General features: G+C 50.8%; 3 protein-coding genes across 3 annotated transcripts; all 3 read right to left on the reverse strand.

Moving 5' to 3' along the window:
• Nucleotides 1–112: 112 nt before the first annotated feature.
• Nucleotides 113–3,009, reverse strand: ETH_00013490 (uncharacterized protein; the record flags this gene model as incomplete). Its single annotated transcript, XM_013378689.1, has 8 exons — nucleotides 113–417; nucleotides 545–634; nucleotides 809–881; nucleotides 975–1,058; nucleotides 1,214–1,284; nucleotides 1,486–1,570; nucleotides 1,731–2,621; nucleotides 2,740–3,009. 8 exons carry the CDS (start codon nucleotides 3,007–3,009, stop codon nucleotides 113–115), a joined length of 1,869 nt encoding a protein of 622 aa, XP_013234143.1.
• Nucleotides 3,010–6,222: 3,213 nt separating this feature from the next.
• ETH_00013500 (uncharacterized protein) lies at nucleotides 6,223–8,566 on the reverse strand (the record flags this gene model as incomplete). The annotated part of the gene is made up of 8 exons (XM_013378690.1): nucleotides 6,223–6,239; nucleotides 6,368–6,457; nucleotides 6,633–6,705; nucleotides 6,798–6,881; nucleotides 7,043–7,113; nucleotides 7,315–7,399; nucleotides 7,561–8,193; nucleotides 8,312–8,566. The coding sequence occupies 8 exons, from the start codon at nucleotides 8,564–8,566 to the stop codon at nucleotides 6,223–6,225; spliced, it is 1,308 nt and encodes a 435-aa protein (XP_013234144.1).
• Nucleotides 8,567–12,217: 3,651 nt separating this feature from the next.
• On the reverse strand, nucleotides 12,218–14,534 carry ETH_00013505 (uncharacterized protein; the record flags this gene model as incomplete). The annotated part of the gene is made up of 6 exons (XM_013378691.1): nucleotides 12,218–12,469; nucleotides 12,625–12,695; nucleotides 12,912–12,996; nucleotides 13,158–13,784; nucleotides 13,897–14,178; nucleotides 14,292–14,534. 6 exons carry the CDS (start codon nucleotides 14,532–14,534, stop codon nucleotides 12,218–12,220), a joined length of 1,560 nt encoding a protein of 519 aa, XP_013234145.1.

Genomic DNA, 14,534 nt, shown 5'->3' on the forward strand with positions numbered 1-14,534 from the left:
CAAATGCAACTGCTGCAGCACGAAACGCCAGGGCGGTCTGTTTGTTCTCACTGCCAACGCTTGCTTTTGCAGGTGCTTCACCTGGTGCGTCCGTGGTTTTTCTGCGGACAAACTACGGTCGTCCCCGTAATGAGATATCAGAATTGCTTCCATGCAAGGCTTCATGCGCTCCTTTAGGAGAGCCTGCCGCTTCCGACGCTTCACTCCTGGTGCCTCCGCTGGTTCCTGCAGTTGCTACATCTGAAGCAGCTGCTGCTGCAGCGTCTCCAACTGTCGCCTGAACAGTTCGCACTGGGTCAACGAGCTCATCCGCAGAAGAGCCACTGGCACGATTGCCTGGTTGAATTGGTGCATCTGTTTTCGGCTCCCCTTGTTCACCGTCGCGGTCGGCGATATCCTCCGCATCTGCTTTGATCCCTGCATCATATTGGACAAAATCTCGTGCACTGCGTGCTGGCGTTAGACGAGGCGTCAATGGAAAGCTCAAAAGACAGCAGTGTAAAGCAACGAAGCAACCGAAAACAAAAGCAAGCTGAAGGATCACCAAATATCTTCAAAGAAACTTTGCCTGTGCAGGCTGCAGCAGCTGGCTTCTTTAGCGATGTAGAATAAAATTCTGTCCGGCCGGTGGGCACTGCAGCACACACAAATCAGCCCTGCGAGCCTGCAAACTCAGCATCGCACTTGAAAAAGTAACTTGTGCGGCTACACTGTGCAAACTCAAGGGATGGTCAAGTTACGAACAAGAGCTGACAAGTGATAGGCAAGAACTCAAGCAAGTCCGGCTTGAAGCTTCAGATACACCTACGTTTTGTCTTTTGCGCACGATCTGAAACCGTGACGCTCAGCTCTTCCGCTAGGGCCAACAAATCGCGGGTAAACTGCAATGCCATTATCACCCCACAACAACGCTTTGCCAATGGTCCCAACTGTAGCTAAACGTCCCACTGCCTCGGCAGGACTGAAAGACTAACCCTTTCAGGAAACCGTCTGCTAAACGGATTATCTGAAATTATTCTCCCCCTCAATTTGCGTAAGGACCTTTGAAATTTCATATCCTGCAGGGAAATCGCAGAAATGCCAGACACAGCTGGCAGTGCTCCAGGCGTTGCACTATAACAAGGCATTCATCTCTCCAAATTGCTGTTTGCCTGCCTGCTGTTCCTTGTAGGCAAAAATATGGTGTGGAGTGAGCAATAAACGAGGTACTTACTTCCTCCACAATCTGAAGATACAAGGTCACTCTCCCAACGCCGCTTATATCGCAGTCCGCCTTGACCGTAGCTGCAGGAGCCCCCAATATACGCAGGAGAGGGCAGTAAATGTTAACTCCAAGCGTGCAAGCCACAGTTCAAGGAGCTCTTCGTGTGCGGAAATTCCGGAGCATGCTTATCTGCACTAACTCATGCAGGCGCTGCCGGTGCTGCTGCAGCTGTTGCTAAGCATTCATTCAAGCAAAATCAATGACTGTCTTGGGTATCTTACCTTGAAATGGTTCGGTATGGGGAGAGCAGAGGTCACCGATGGATTCTGCAAGCTTCAGTAGCTCTCTTCGTAGCTCGGTATAGTTCTGAAATGAGCAATGCACACGACGCTCACCGCGTCTAGGGGGCTGTTAGAGCAGCACTAAACAACCATAAATTAAACAACACTCACTGAATTCCATGAGGGCCGGCGTGGATAGGAACCATGCTGATGGTTTTGTTGCTGTTGCTATATTGTGGACATACTTCTGCTTTGAGATGCGGGAAGTCATAAGGTTTTCGCAAATCTTTGTAGTGGGGCGACCTCGAATCGCCTACGGCCAACTTCGCGTTAAAACTCCACGTGTCCCCAGATTGAGATGCTTCTGAGCTGCTGGCAGCAGTCTCACCTGCTACTCCTCCTGCTGCTGGGCTTGCTGCCACAGCAGACTTTGGTGCTAAGCTAGATATTTTCTTGCCAGCAGATTCCAAGAAGCCAGCCACCGGCCCCATCCATCTCGCACGCCTAAGCCTATCCATTTTACGTTTCATAGATTCCCTTCCAGGAGCTGCTGGAGCATCGTGTGGCGCGGCGATTTTGCTATCGCCATCGCTGCTCGTCCTACCTTGACCACTACATACAATGTCATAAACAGGAGTGCCGCAGTTGCTGTTGGAGTCATCGTCCTCGTCATCTGCTGCTGCTTCTGGAGCTGCTAAGCTAGATATTTTCTTGCCAGCAGATTCCAAGAAGCCAGCCAGCGGCCGCATCCATTTCGCACGCCTAAGCCTACCCATTTTACTTTTCACGGATTCCCTTCCAGGAGCTGCCGGAGCATCGTGTGACTCGGCGACTTTGCTATCGCCATCGTTGCTGGTCCTACCTTGACCACTACATACAATGTCATAAATAGGAGTGCTGCAGTTGCTGTTGGAGTCATCATCCTCGTCATCTGCTGCTGCTTCTGGAGCTGCTGCCGCAGCATCGCCAGATGATTCGTCTTCACAGCTGATGCTGACGCCTTCCTCTGCCGCTCCGGTTCCTGGTGCTTGAGTGCTCGCTGCGTCTGACTGTGGAGGAGACTCGTCGTGGACGCCGGGTGATGTTTGACGGTCATCAATTCTCAGGTCTCCACATGGATTGTTTTCATCATCGTCCTGAGTGACGCGCCAAAAATCGCACGCGGAGAGTGGAGCACAGGGGTGAGACAGAAACTATACATGACATAAGGCTGTTGGCCCTGATACATTTGGAGTGGAGATTTCCTACACCTACCGAGAGCGAGGAAGAGTCGCCACCCCAGTCGACATCCGCAATCCTCCGCCCATGTTTCGATGGGTGCTGTAATAGACGTCGACCGCAGAGAGCCACCAAAAGGACGATGGTGGAGTAAACTAGCAGCTTTAGCGCTGTGGAACGCTTCCAATGCACCTCTACTACTGGCAAGCCACGCCCTGAAATAGGCCGAGTAGCCTGAGGGAGTAAACCTGAGTCCCGATTATTTGTCGGGCTAGCGAACCAGTCATAATGCAGTGCTTCCCCCATGAGTGCCAATTAAGGAGCTCAAAGGAGTCAGAACCCTGCAGTGAGTGGCCCTGTAACAAATGGCCTGGATTGAGGAGTTGGAAAGATAGCGCGCTTGCCCAGACGGTTCAGAGAGGAAGTGAGGTTATAGATGTTGGCGTTTTTCAAGTTTCTATACGAGAAGAAGTACAGTACAGCCCTTCACTGCTTAAGCGGCTCTAAACGAACACAACATCGACGGGCATCTGGGGTGGGAGGGCCGCCCTTGTCTTACTCTAGGGATGCATTCTTGGCAGGATTACAGTTCCAGAAGAAATATTTCATTGCATTGATGCCTAGCTACTTGCTGGGGACGGGAGTCGTGAGCGGACAGGTGCCTCGTGCGTGGGGTATGGGGTAGTCCCCAGTGGCTTGCTAGGGCTGCGGTTTTCCTGGGAAACTGCGGCGTTCGGGATGCTTAGTTACTCAACAAGTTTTCAAGATTTTTCTGTAGTATTATAAATGCTTTAGTGTCTCACAGTAGCGCCCTACGGTAACGCAGTACGACTCGCCGTTATGGAGGGGTTTTGGGCGAGGCAGCGAGCGGTTTCGCACAAAAAGCCTATGCAGCGTAACTTGAGAGTGTCTGAAGACACCAACATGTGTAGCGTACAAATGCTTGAGTAGAGGGCACAAAAGCGTTTCCCTAAGATTGCATCAGAATCGAAATATTAATGAGGAATCGGTGCGCAGGACAGTGGTACACTGTGGATTATGAGACGTGCAGCGTCCCTTCGTGAGCGAAGGATTTCATTCAGGTTCGTCGCATCTCTATCTGAGAGCGCAAATCGCCTAAGAACGGCGCAAAATCATCTCCATAGCTTTTCTATTTGTGTTTTGTGTTGACGCTGATGCTCAGAGTAGCGCAGTAACTCCGGAGTCTTCGTCGTTCCGCCTTGCTAACATTGGCGAGCGTGACTATTATTCAGTAGCGGTTAAGCACCATAATGGGTGGGCAAGACTGGCTCTCAGAAATTCATATCTTCCGAATAAGATAGTGTTTGCTCATAGAAAAACTGACACTGTGGTAGGACAGGGCTCCTCCAAAACTGAAGCCAACAAGACACAACAGCAAAGCCCACATTCTGGACCTCATTCCCAACGAAATCCAAACAACCAGTCTTCAATATCTGAGGGAGACCGACTACCTGATTTGACATAATCAGTATTAACAAGCGTTTTGGTTGACGGTAAGTTGAATGGATGAGAACGGTAGGCAAACGTGGCAAAATAACGAACCTGTGCTAGACGCAGAAACACCGAGCCACGTAGCCACTGTCCTGCCTCGCACCTCGCAAAATCGCTCCAAATTTCCACAAATTGGATTTTCGCAATTTTTGTTGACGTCTTAAGTCTTTTAAATGCCTTGCAACGTCGGCGTAGCAATGTTTTGCGAACGGTGCGATGCTAGGAGAGACACACAGCCACCTCAGCTAGCCCTCCCGCTAACCAGCACGGCCTACAGGCCCAAAATGCGCCAGATATCAGAGGGAAAAGCTCTACGTAGTTTCCGAGGCCCTATCCTAAGGGTGTCCCACCAGGCACTGAGGTTAGGCTACGATGCCTGGCATAGACTGAGTATGTACGCATTCTGGGTCGCTAGGAACAGGGCAATCTCGGAAAGAGACCCTTAACCTTAGGGTATCCCCCCAGGAACTGACGTTAGGTTACGATGCGGGGCACAGACTGAGTGTGTATGCAGCATGCATCGCCAGAAACCGCGCCAGAAACCGAGCCATCTTGGAAGGAGACACTACACGCCAGGGGGAGCTCTGCAGCGGGAAGAGAGGAATAGATGCAGGAATGTAGTGTCCAGAAAGAAGCCCTGAGCGACTGCGTGAGGTATACCGACCTTAAGGGGCCTACACACAAGCAAATTGGAGGAGGTGCTGGACAGAAAACATTTCAGCGTGTTGCTCTGTGAGCAACCTGCAAAGGGAAAACTGCTTTGAGTTGCATGCCTCTACAGTAAGGATGTCTGCAGTGCACAAGCAGTCCCGCACCCGCAGTGAAGTTCGCTGCTGCTTAACTACTACTGCACGGACAAGTAAAAACGAAGGACCCGTGGCTCATGCCATGCTTCAGTGATATATGAGGCTTATCACTGAACTCAAATCCTCTAAAATGCACTAGCATAGTTCACGGTGTTCGAGGGTCTCGAGCTCCGGAGATTCAGGCGATTCTTTTAGGTTTCTCAGCAGAAATGTTAGAAAGAAAGTAACAAAAAATTTCCCGAGCATTATTTGCCCTTCAAATATAATTGTTAACGCAGTGGTTCAGTAGACCTGAAACCCTAGCTCCCATTCGCATATGGCAACTCCTGCGTATATAATATAGCGCTCGCCGCCTTCGGCGATGAGCTCCATATTATATGCCGCAAGCGGAGACAGCATTTTCACGTTTGCTACAGTTGCAGTGGAATTAAAGCAGATGCGCGGCCCTGTTGTCTGCAGCGCAATGCCACTTCCGTCGGACGCACCAGCCAAACCTTCCTGTGCTCGATTAAACAACGTGTAGTCACGTTTGTTTGGAGCCATCACATTTGGACGTGGCCTTTCCCATTACCTTTGCCAGTTCGGCACTTTCTTCATTTGAGGACGACGGTGAACGAAAAGGACAAACCTAAGGCACACCAAGTGCCTTCGGAGAAGCTCTGCCCATGCTGGCTCCAGCAGCCTGCTTCTCTAGCACTGTGGAAAAGCGATCTGCTTGGCGCCGTGGCACAAACAAGTCATAGCTACATTGCTGCAGGCTCAGCAACATACTCAAAACTCAGATGAGGTTTACATCTTCTGCGACTGGTACAAATGCAGCTGCTACAGCACGAAACGTGAAGGCGGTCTGTTTGCTTTCACTGCGTACGCTCGCTTTTGCAGGTGCTTCACCTGCTGCGTCTGTGGATTTTCTGCGGACAAACTGCTGTCTTCCCTATACTGAGAGATCAGAATCGCCTTTATGCAAGGCTTTATGCGCTCCTTTGGCAGAACCTGCCTCTTCGGACGCATCGCTCTTGGTGCATCTGCTGGTTCCTGCAGTTGCTACATCTGAAGCAGTTGCTATTGCAGCGTCTCCAACTATCGCCCGAACAGTTCGCACTGGCTCAAGGAGCTCGCTCGCAGAAGAGCCGCTGGCACGATTGCCTGATGCATCTGTTTCCGGCTCCCCTTGTTCACCGTCGCGGTCAACTCTCTCGTTTCAGTTTGCTTTGACCCCTGCATCATATTGGACAAAATCTCTAGCACTGCTTGTTAGATCTAGACGAGCCGCCAACGGAAAGCTCAAGAGGCCGCAGTGTAGAGCAACAAAGCAACGGCGAAAAAATGGCAGGCTGAAGGGTCACCAAATATCTTCAAAGAAACTTTTCCTGTGCAGGCTGCAGCAGCTGGCTTTTCCATCACTGTAGAATAAACGTGTGTACTGTCGTTGGGCACTGCAACACAAACAAATCAGGCCTGCGCGCCTGAAAACTCAGCATCACACTTGAAAAAGCAATTTGTGCTGCTACACTGTGCACACTCAAGGGATGTTCAAGTTGTGAGCAAGATGCTGAGAAGTGGAAGACAAGAACTCAAGCAAATCCGGCTTGAAGCTTCAAATACACCTACTTTCTGTCCGTTGCGCATGCTCTGAAACCTCGAGGCTCAGCTCTTCCACTAGCGCCAACAAGTCGCGTGCAAACTGCAGTGTCATTACCACCCACAACAACGCTTTGCCAATGGTCCCAACTGTGGCTAAACGCTCCATCGCCACACGAGGACTCGAAGACTGACCCTCTCAGCAAACCGTTTGCTAAACGGATTATCGGAAAATAGTCTTCCTCTAAGTTTGCTCAAGGCGCCTTGATTTTTCATATCCTGCAAGGAAATCGCAGATGCGCCAGACGCAGCTGGCACTGCTCCAGACGTTGATCTATAACCCGGTATTCATCTATCCAAATTGCTGTTTGCCTTCCTCCTGGTCCTGGTCCTTGCAGGCAAAAATAGGGCGTGAGGTGAGTAATCAACAAGGTACTCACTTCTTCCACAAGCTCAATATGGAAAGTCACTGTACCAACGCCGCATATTTCACAGTCCGCCTTGACCGTAGCTGCAGGGACTCCCAATACACGCAGGAGAGGGCAATGAAAGTTAACGCCAAGCATGCAAGTCACAATTCAAGGAGCTCTCCGTGTGCGGAAATTCCGGAGCATGCTTATCTGCATTCGCTCGTACAGGCACTGCCGGTGCTGCTGCTGTTGTTGCTTCGCATTGATTCACGCAGAATGAGTGGCTGGCCCGGGCATCTTACCTCGAAATGGTTCGCTATGGGGAGAGCACAGGTTACCCATGGATTCTGCAAACTTCAGCAGCTCTTGTCGTAGCTCAGTATAGTTCTGAAAGTAGCAAGGCACACGACGCGCAATGCGTTTAGGCGGCTTTTGGAGCAGCGTTAATAAACCACAAATTAAACAACACCCACTGAATTCTATGAAAGGGGGGCGTGCATAGGAATCATGCTGATGGTTTTGTTGCTGTTGCTATATTGTGGACCTACTAATGCCTTGAGATTCGGAAAGTCATAAGGTTTTCCCAGATCTCTATAGTGGGGAGAATTCGAATCCCCGAAGGCCAACTTCGATGTAAAACGCCCGCCTTCCTGAGGTTGAGATGCCTTTGAGCTACTGGCAGCAGTCTCACCAGCTAGTTCTCCTGCTGCTGGGTTTGCCGTCACATCAGATTTTGCTGCTATGCGAGATATTTTATTGCCGGCAGTTTCCAAGAGGCCAGCTAGCGGCCCCATCCATCTAGCACGCCCTTGCCTTTCCAATTTATGTTTCTCAGCTACTTCTCCAGCAGCTGCCTGAGCATCGTGCGGCTCGACGCCTGTGCTTTCGGCACTCTCCATGGTACTCTCTTGATCACTACGTACAACGTCATAAACAAGTTGGCCGCAGTTGCTGTTGGAGTCATCATCCTCGTCATCTGCTGCTGCTTCTGGAGCTGCTGCCGCGGCATCGCCAGGTGCTTCGTCTTCCCAGCTGCTGCTGACGCCTTCCTCTGCTGCTCCTGTCCCTGGTGCTTGAGTGCTTGCTGCGTCTGACTGGGGACGATACTCGTCGTGGGCGTCTGGTGATGTTTGACCGTCATCAAACTTCAGATCTCCAGACGGTCTGTCTTCATCGGAGTCCTGAATGACGCGCCAAAAAACGCACGCTGGGAGTGGAGCTCGGGGGTGAGACAGGAACTACACACGACTTGAAGCTGTTGGCTCTGATGCATTTGAAGTGCAGATTTCCAACACCTACTTGCGAGGGTGGTGAGATGTCACCACCCAAGTCTGAATCTCCAGTCCTGCAACCATTTTTCGACAAGTGGTGTAATTGACGTCGAGCGCAGAGAGTCACCAAAAGGACGATGGCAGAGTAAACTAGCAGCTTTAGCGCTGTGGAATACCCTACCGCTGGCAAGCCTGAAATAGGCCTAGTAGCCTGAGGGAGTAAACCCGAGTCCCGATTATTTGTCAGGCTAGGGGACAACTCATAATGCACTGCTTCCGCCATGACTGCCAATTAAGGAGCTCAGAGGAGTCAGAATCCTGCAGCGCGTGGCCCCGTAACAAAGAGCCTGAATTGTGTTGGAAAGGTAGCGAGCTTGCCCAGACGTTTCAAAGAGCACTTGATGCTACAGAGGTGGGCTGCTTTCAAGGTGTTATAAAACAAGAAGTACAGTACGGGCCTTGACTGCCCAAGCGGCTCCAAACGAACACGAAATCGACGGGCATCTGGAGTGGGAGGGCCGCCCTGGGGATGCATTGTTGGCCAGATTACAGTGGCAGAAGATATGTTTCATTGCGTCGCTGCCTACCTACTTGCTGGGGACGGGAGTCGTGAACAGACAAGCGTCTGTTGCGTCCGCGTGGGGTAGTCCCCAGTGGCGTGCTATGGCTGCTGCTTTTCCGAAAAACTCTGGCACTGGTTACCCGTAATTACTCAACAAGTTTAAAAGATTGTTCTGTAGTATTATAAACGCTTTAATGTCCCGTAGTAGCTCACCTGAGTAACCTATCGCGACACATCCCTAAACAGGAGTCGTGGGCTCCCACACTTGGGAGCGGTTTTATACAAGGCCTGTGCAGCGTAGCTCGGGACTATCTAAGGTGAAGCGCAACATCTATATTCATCTGCAGCGGCTTATTCGAAGAGAAATGGCTGGATGCCGGTCGTTCTAACACTTCGTGAACAATACGTATGGGAAGCCAGACAATGGTGAGGCTCAACGGCCATGGGGGCGAACACCAGCACTTGTAGCGTAAGCGACAAAGCGGTTTGCCTAATTACCGTGCGTCTGAAACAAAATATTAATGAGAAAAGGGTGCGTGGGACGTTGGCATAACGTGAATCATGAGGCGTGGAGCATCCCCTCGTGAGCGAAGGCGCTCACTGAAGATCGTCGCATCTCAATTCTGAGAGAGCAAATCGCCCCAAAACGGCGTAAAAGCCTTTTCATAGCACCTCCCTGTGTGGTTTCTGCTGAAGCTGATGCTCGGGGTAGGCCAGTAGCCCCAAAACCTTCGTTGTGCTGATTTGCTGTCGTTTCAGAGCGTGACCCCACAATGGGAGATGGGCACCATAATAGGCGGGCAGGACCGGCTTCCAAAAATTCGAGTGATTAGAAAAAGATAGTATTTGCTAATACTCTGGGGGGACATGACTCCCGCATAACTGAAGCCACAACCCACTTCGGCAGAGCCCACGTTTGCCGTTTGCAACGACTCCTATCACGGTGGGCATACTCAGCACAATCAAAACAACCAGTTCTGCACTTCTGAGCGATCCCAACTACCTGATTTGATATAATCAGTATTATCAAGCGTTTGGTTGACGGTAAGTTGAGTGGATGAGAGTAGAGAGCAAACGGAGCGGGTACGCAAGCAAGAACCTGTGCTGTACTTGATGATTACGCGCCAGGCCAGGTAGCCACTGTCCAGCCTTGGCAACGCGGCGGAGAACCAGCAGAGCAAGATTTTCTGCGGAATCGCCCCAAATTTCCATAAATTGGATTTTTGCAAATTTTTGTAGACGCCTCGAGTCTTTTATATGCCTTCAAATGGCGGTATAGCAATATTCTGCGAACGGCGCGATGACAGAGACACACACTGCCACCCCAGCTAGCCCTCCAGCTAACCGGAGCGGCCTACGGGCCCAATACGCACCAGATGTCGAAAGGTAAAGCTCCTTGTACTTGCAGAGGCTCTAACCTGAGGGTGTCCCGCCAGGCACTGAGGTTAGGTTACGATGCGGGGCATAGACTGAGTATGTACACACCCTGTGTCGCCGAGGCATGTTCGAAATAGAACCCACACGCCACACGGAGATCTGCAACAGGGAGCAAGAGAGGAGCAAATGCAGGAATGTAATTTCCAGAAAGAAGCCCTGGGCGGCTGCGTGAGGTGTGCTGACCCTAAAGGGGCTTATACACAGGCAAATTGCGGGAGGTGCTGGGCAGAAAACATTTCAGCGTGTTACTCTGTGAGCGCCCTGCAAAGGGAAAACCGCTTTGAGTCGTATGTCTCTACAATAAGGACGTCTGCAGTGCACAAGCAGTCCCGCACCCGCAATGAAATTCGCTGCTGCGTGACTACTACTGCACGGACAAGTAAACACAAAGGGCATGTGGCTCATGCCATGCTTCAGTGATTTATGAAGCTTATCACTGAACTCAAATCCTCTAGAATGCACTGGCTTAATTCACATTGTTCGAGGGTCTCGAGCTCCGGAGATTCAGGCAATTCTTTTAGGTTTCTCAGTAGCAATGTTCGACAGAAAGAAAGAAACAAAATTTCTCAAGCATTCTTTGCTCGTCAAGTATAATTGTTAACGCAGCGGTTCAGTAGACCTGAAACCCTAGCTCCGTTTCGCATACGGCAACTCCTGCTTATATAATATAGAGCTCGCCGCCTTCAGCAATGAGCTCGATACTTTATACCACAAGCCGAGACCTCCTTTCTACGTTTGTTACAATTCCAGTGGAATCAAAGTAAATGCGTGACCCTGGTGTTTGAGGCGTGGTTCAAATTTCATCGGACGCACTGGCCAAGCCTTCCTGTGTTCGGCCAAATAGCGCATTCAAGGCATCGCATTTGGACGTGGCCTTTCCCAAAACCTTTGCCAGTTCGGCACTTTCTTCATTTGAGCACAGCAGCAAATAAAACGGACTAACTTAAGGCCCAACAAATGCCTTCAGAGAAACTTTGCCTAAGCCCCAGCAGCCTGCTTTTCTAGCACTGTAGAAAAGCGGTCTGCTTGGCGCCTTGGCACTGCAGCACAAAAGTATCAGCCCTGCATTACTGCAGGCTCAGCAATACACTCGAAAATCAGGTGAGGTTTACCTCTCCTGCAACTGGTGCAAATGCAACTGCTGCAGCAGGAATCGCCAAGGCAGTCTGTTTGCTTTCACTGCCTACGCTCGCTTTTGCAGATGCTTCACCTGGCGCGTTTGTGGATTTTTCGTGGCCAAACAATGATTTTCTCTGCAATACGTTATTAGCATGCCGTTGGTGCAAGGCTTTAGGTGCTCCTTTGGGAGAGCCTGCCTCTTCGGACACTTCACTCTTGGTCCTCAGCCGGTTCCTGCAGTTGCTACATCTGAAGCAGCTGCTGTTGCAGCGTCTCCAGCTGCCGCCTGAACTGTGAAGACTGGGTCAACGAGCTCATTCGCACAAGAGCCGCTGGCACGATTGCCTGCTTGAATTGCTGCATTTGTTTTCGGCTCCCTTCGTTCGCCACCGTGTTTGGCGCTAGCGCCTCAACTTGCTTTGGTCCCTGCGTCGCATCGGACAAAAACTCGTGCACTGCGTGCTAGCTTTAGACGAGGAGTCAAAAAGCTTAGAAGATAGCAGTGTAGAGCAACAAAGCAACCGCCAAAAAAATTGCAGACTAAAGGATCACCAAATATCTTCAAAAGAACTTTTCCGGTGGAGGCTGCAGCATCCGGCTTTTCTAGAATTTTATAATAATAAAACTTTGTAGGGCCGTTGCGCACTGCAGCAAAAACAAATCAGGCCTGCGCGCCTGAAAACTCAGCATCGCACTTGGAAAAGCAATTTGTGTTGCTACACTGTGCACACTCAAGGGACCGTCAAGTTGTGAACAAGACGCTGAGAAGTGGAAGACTAGAACTCAAGCAAGTCCTGCTTGAAGCTTCACGTCCACCTACACCTTGTCTGCTCCACACAGGTTGAAACCACGACGCTCATCTCTTACGTTAGTGCCAACAAATCGCGCGTAAACTGCAATGTCATTACCACCCCACAATAGCGCCTCGCCAATGGTCCCAGCTGTGGCTAAACGTGATTGCCGCACGAGGACTGGAAGACTAACCCTCTGAGCCAGCCGTCTGTCAAACGGGTTTTCTAAAAATAGTCTTTCCCTAACTTGGTCTAAGAAGCTTTGATTTTTCATATTCTGCAGGGAAATCGCAGATACGCCAAACATAGCTGGAACTGCTCCAGGCGTTGCTCGACAGCCAGGCATTTTTCTCTCCAAATTGCTGTTTGCCTTCCTCCTCGTCCTTGCAGGCAAAAATAGGGCGTGAGGTGAGTAATCAACAAGGTACTTACTTCCTCCACAATCTCAATATGCAAGGTCACTGTACCAACGCCGCAAATATCACAGTCCGCCTTGACCGTAGCTGCAAGGACCCCCAATATACGCAGGAGAGGGCAATGAAAGTTAACGCAATGAAAGTTAACGCCAAGCATGCAAGTCACAATTCAAGGAGCTCTCCGTGTGCGGAAATTCCGGAGCATGCTTATCTGCATTCGCTCGTACAGGCGCTGCCGGTGCTGCTGCTGTTGTTGCTTCGCATTGATTCACGCAGAATGAGTGGCTGGCCCGGGCATCTTACCTCGAAATGGTTCGCTATGGGGAGAGCACAGGTTACCCATGGATTCTGCAAACTTCAGCAGCTCTTGTCGTAGCTCAGTATAGTTCTGAAATTAGCAAGGAACACGATGCGCAATGCGTTTAGGCGGCTTTTGGAACAGCGTTAACAAACCACAAATTAAACAACACCCACTGAATTCTATGAAAGGGGGGCGTGCATAGGAACCATGCTGATGGTTTTGTTGCTGTTGCTATATTGTGGACCTACTAATGCCTTGAGATTCGGAAAGTCATAAGGTTTTCCCAGATCTCTATAGTGGGGAGAACTCGAATCCCCCAAGGCCAATTTCGTGTAATGACGCCTGCCTTCCTGAGGTTGAGGCGCCTTTGAACTGCTGGCAGCAGTCTCACCTGCTGCTTCTTCTGGTGTTGGGTTTGCTGCCACATCAGAGTTTCCGCTAGTTATTTTCTTGCCGGCAGTTTCCAAGAGACCAGCCAGCGGCCCCATCCATCTCGCACGCCCCGGCCTTTCCACTTTATGTTTCTCAGCGGCTTCCCCAGCAGCTGCCTGCAAATCATGCGGCTGAGCGCCTATGCTCTCGGCATTGTTCACAGTACTTTCTTGATCACTACATACAGCGTCATAAACAAGGTGGCCGCAGTTGCTGTCGGAGTCGTCATCCTCGTCATCTGCTGCTGCTTCTGGAGCTGCTGCCGCGGCATCGCCAGGTGCTTCGTCTTCCCAGCTGCTGCTGACGCCTTCCTCTGCTGCTCCGGTTCCCGGAGCTTGAGTACTTGCTGCGTCTGATTGTGAAGTAGACTCGTCGTGGGCGCCGGGTGATGTTTGACGGTTGTTAATCCTCAGGTCCCCACATGGACTGTTTTCATCAACGTCCTGAGTGACGCGCCAAAAAACGCACGCTGAGAGTGGAGCTCAGGGATGAGATAGGAACTGTACACGACTTGAAGCTGTTGGCTCTGATACAATTGGAGGGCAGATTTCCTACATCTACTTGCGAGGGTGGTGAGATGTCACCAGCCGAGTTTGAATCTCCTTGCCTTTCCGTTCTACGTTCCTCACAGCCTTTTCCAGAAGCTCGATGGCCGAATTTGCTGTCGGAGTCGCCATCCTTGTCATCTGCTGCTGCTCCCGGTGCTGCTGCAGCGGCACCTCCAGATGCTTCGTCTTCACAGCTCCTGCTCACGCGTTCCTCTGCTGCGCTTGCTCCTTGTGATGGTTGACGGTCATCAATCCTCAGGTCTCCAGACGGACTGTCTTCATCGGAGTCCTGATTGACGCTCCAAAAGATGCACGCTGGGAGTGGAGCTCAGGGGTGAGACAGGAACCACACATGACATGAAACTGTTGGCTCTGATACAAGTGCAGATTTCCTACACCTACTTGCGAGGGTGATTCGATGTCTCCAGTCCTGCAACCATGTTCCGACAAGTGCTGTAATTGATGTCGAGCGCAGAGAGCCACTAAAAGTATGATGGCAGAACAAACTAGCAGCTTTAGTGCTGTGGAATACCCTACCACTGGCAAGCGAGACCCTGAAATAGGCCGAGTAGCCTGAGGGAGTAAACCTGGGTCCCCATTATTTGTCAGGCTCGGGGACCACTCATAATGCAATGCTTCCCCCAT

The sequence above is a fragment of the Eimeria tenella genome, genomic scaffold (genome assembly GCF_000499545.2).
Source record: "Eimeria tenella Houghton genomic scaffold, Eth_scaff94, whole genome shotgun sequence".
Classification (NCBI taxonomy): Eukaryota; Apicomplexa; class Conoidasida; order Eucoccidiorida; family Eimeriidae; genus Eimeria; species Eimeria tenella.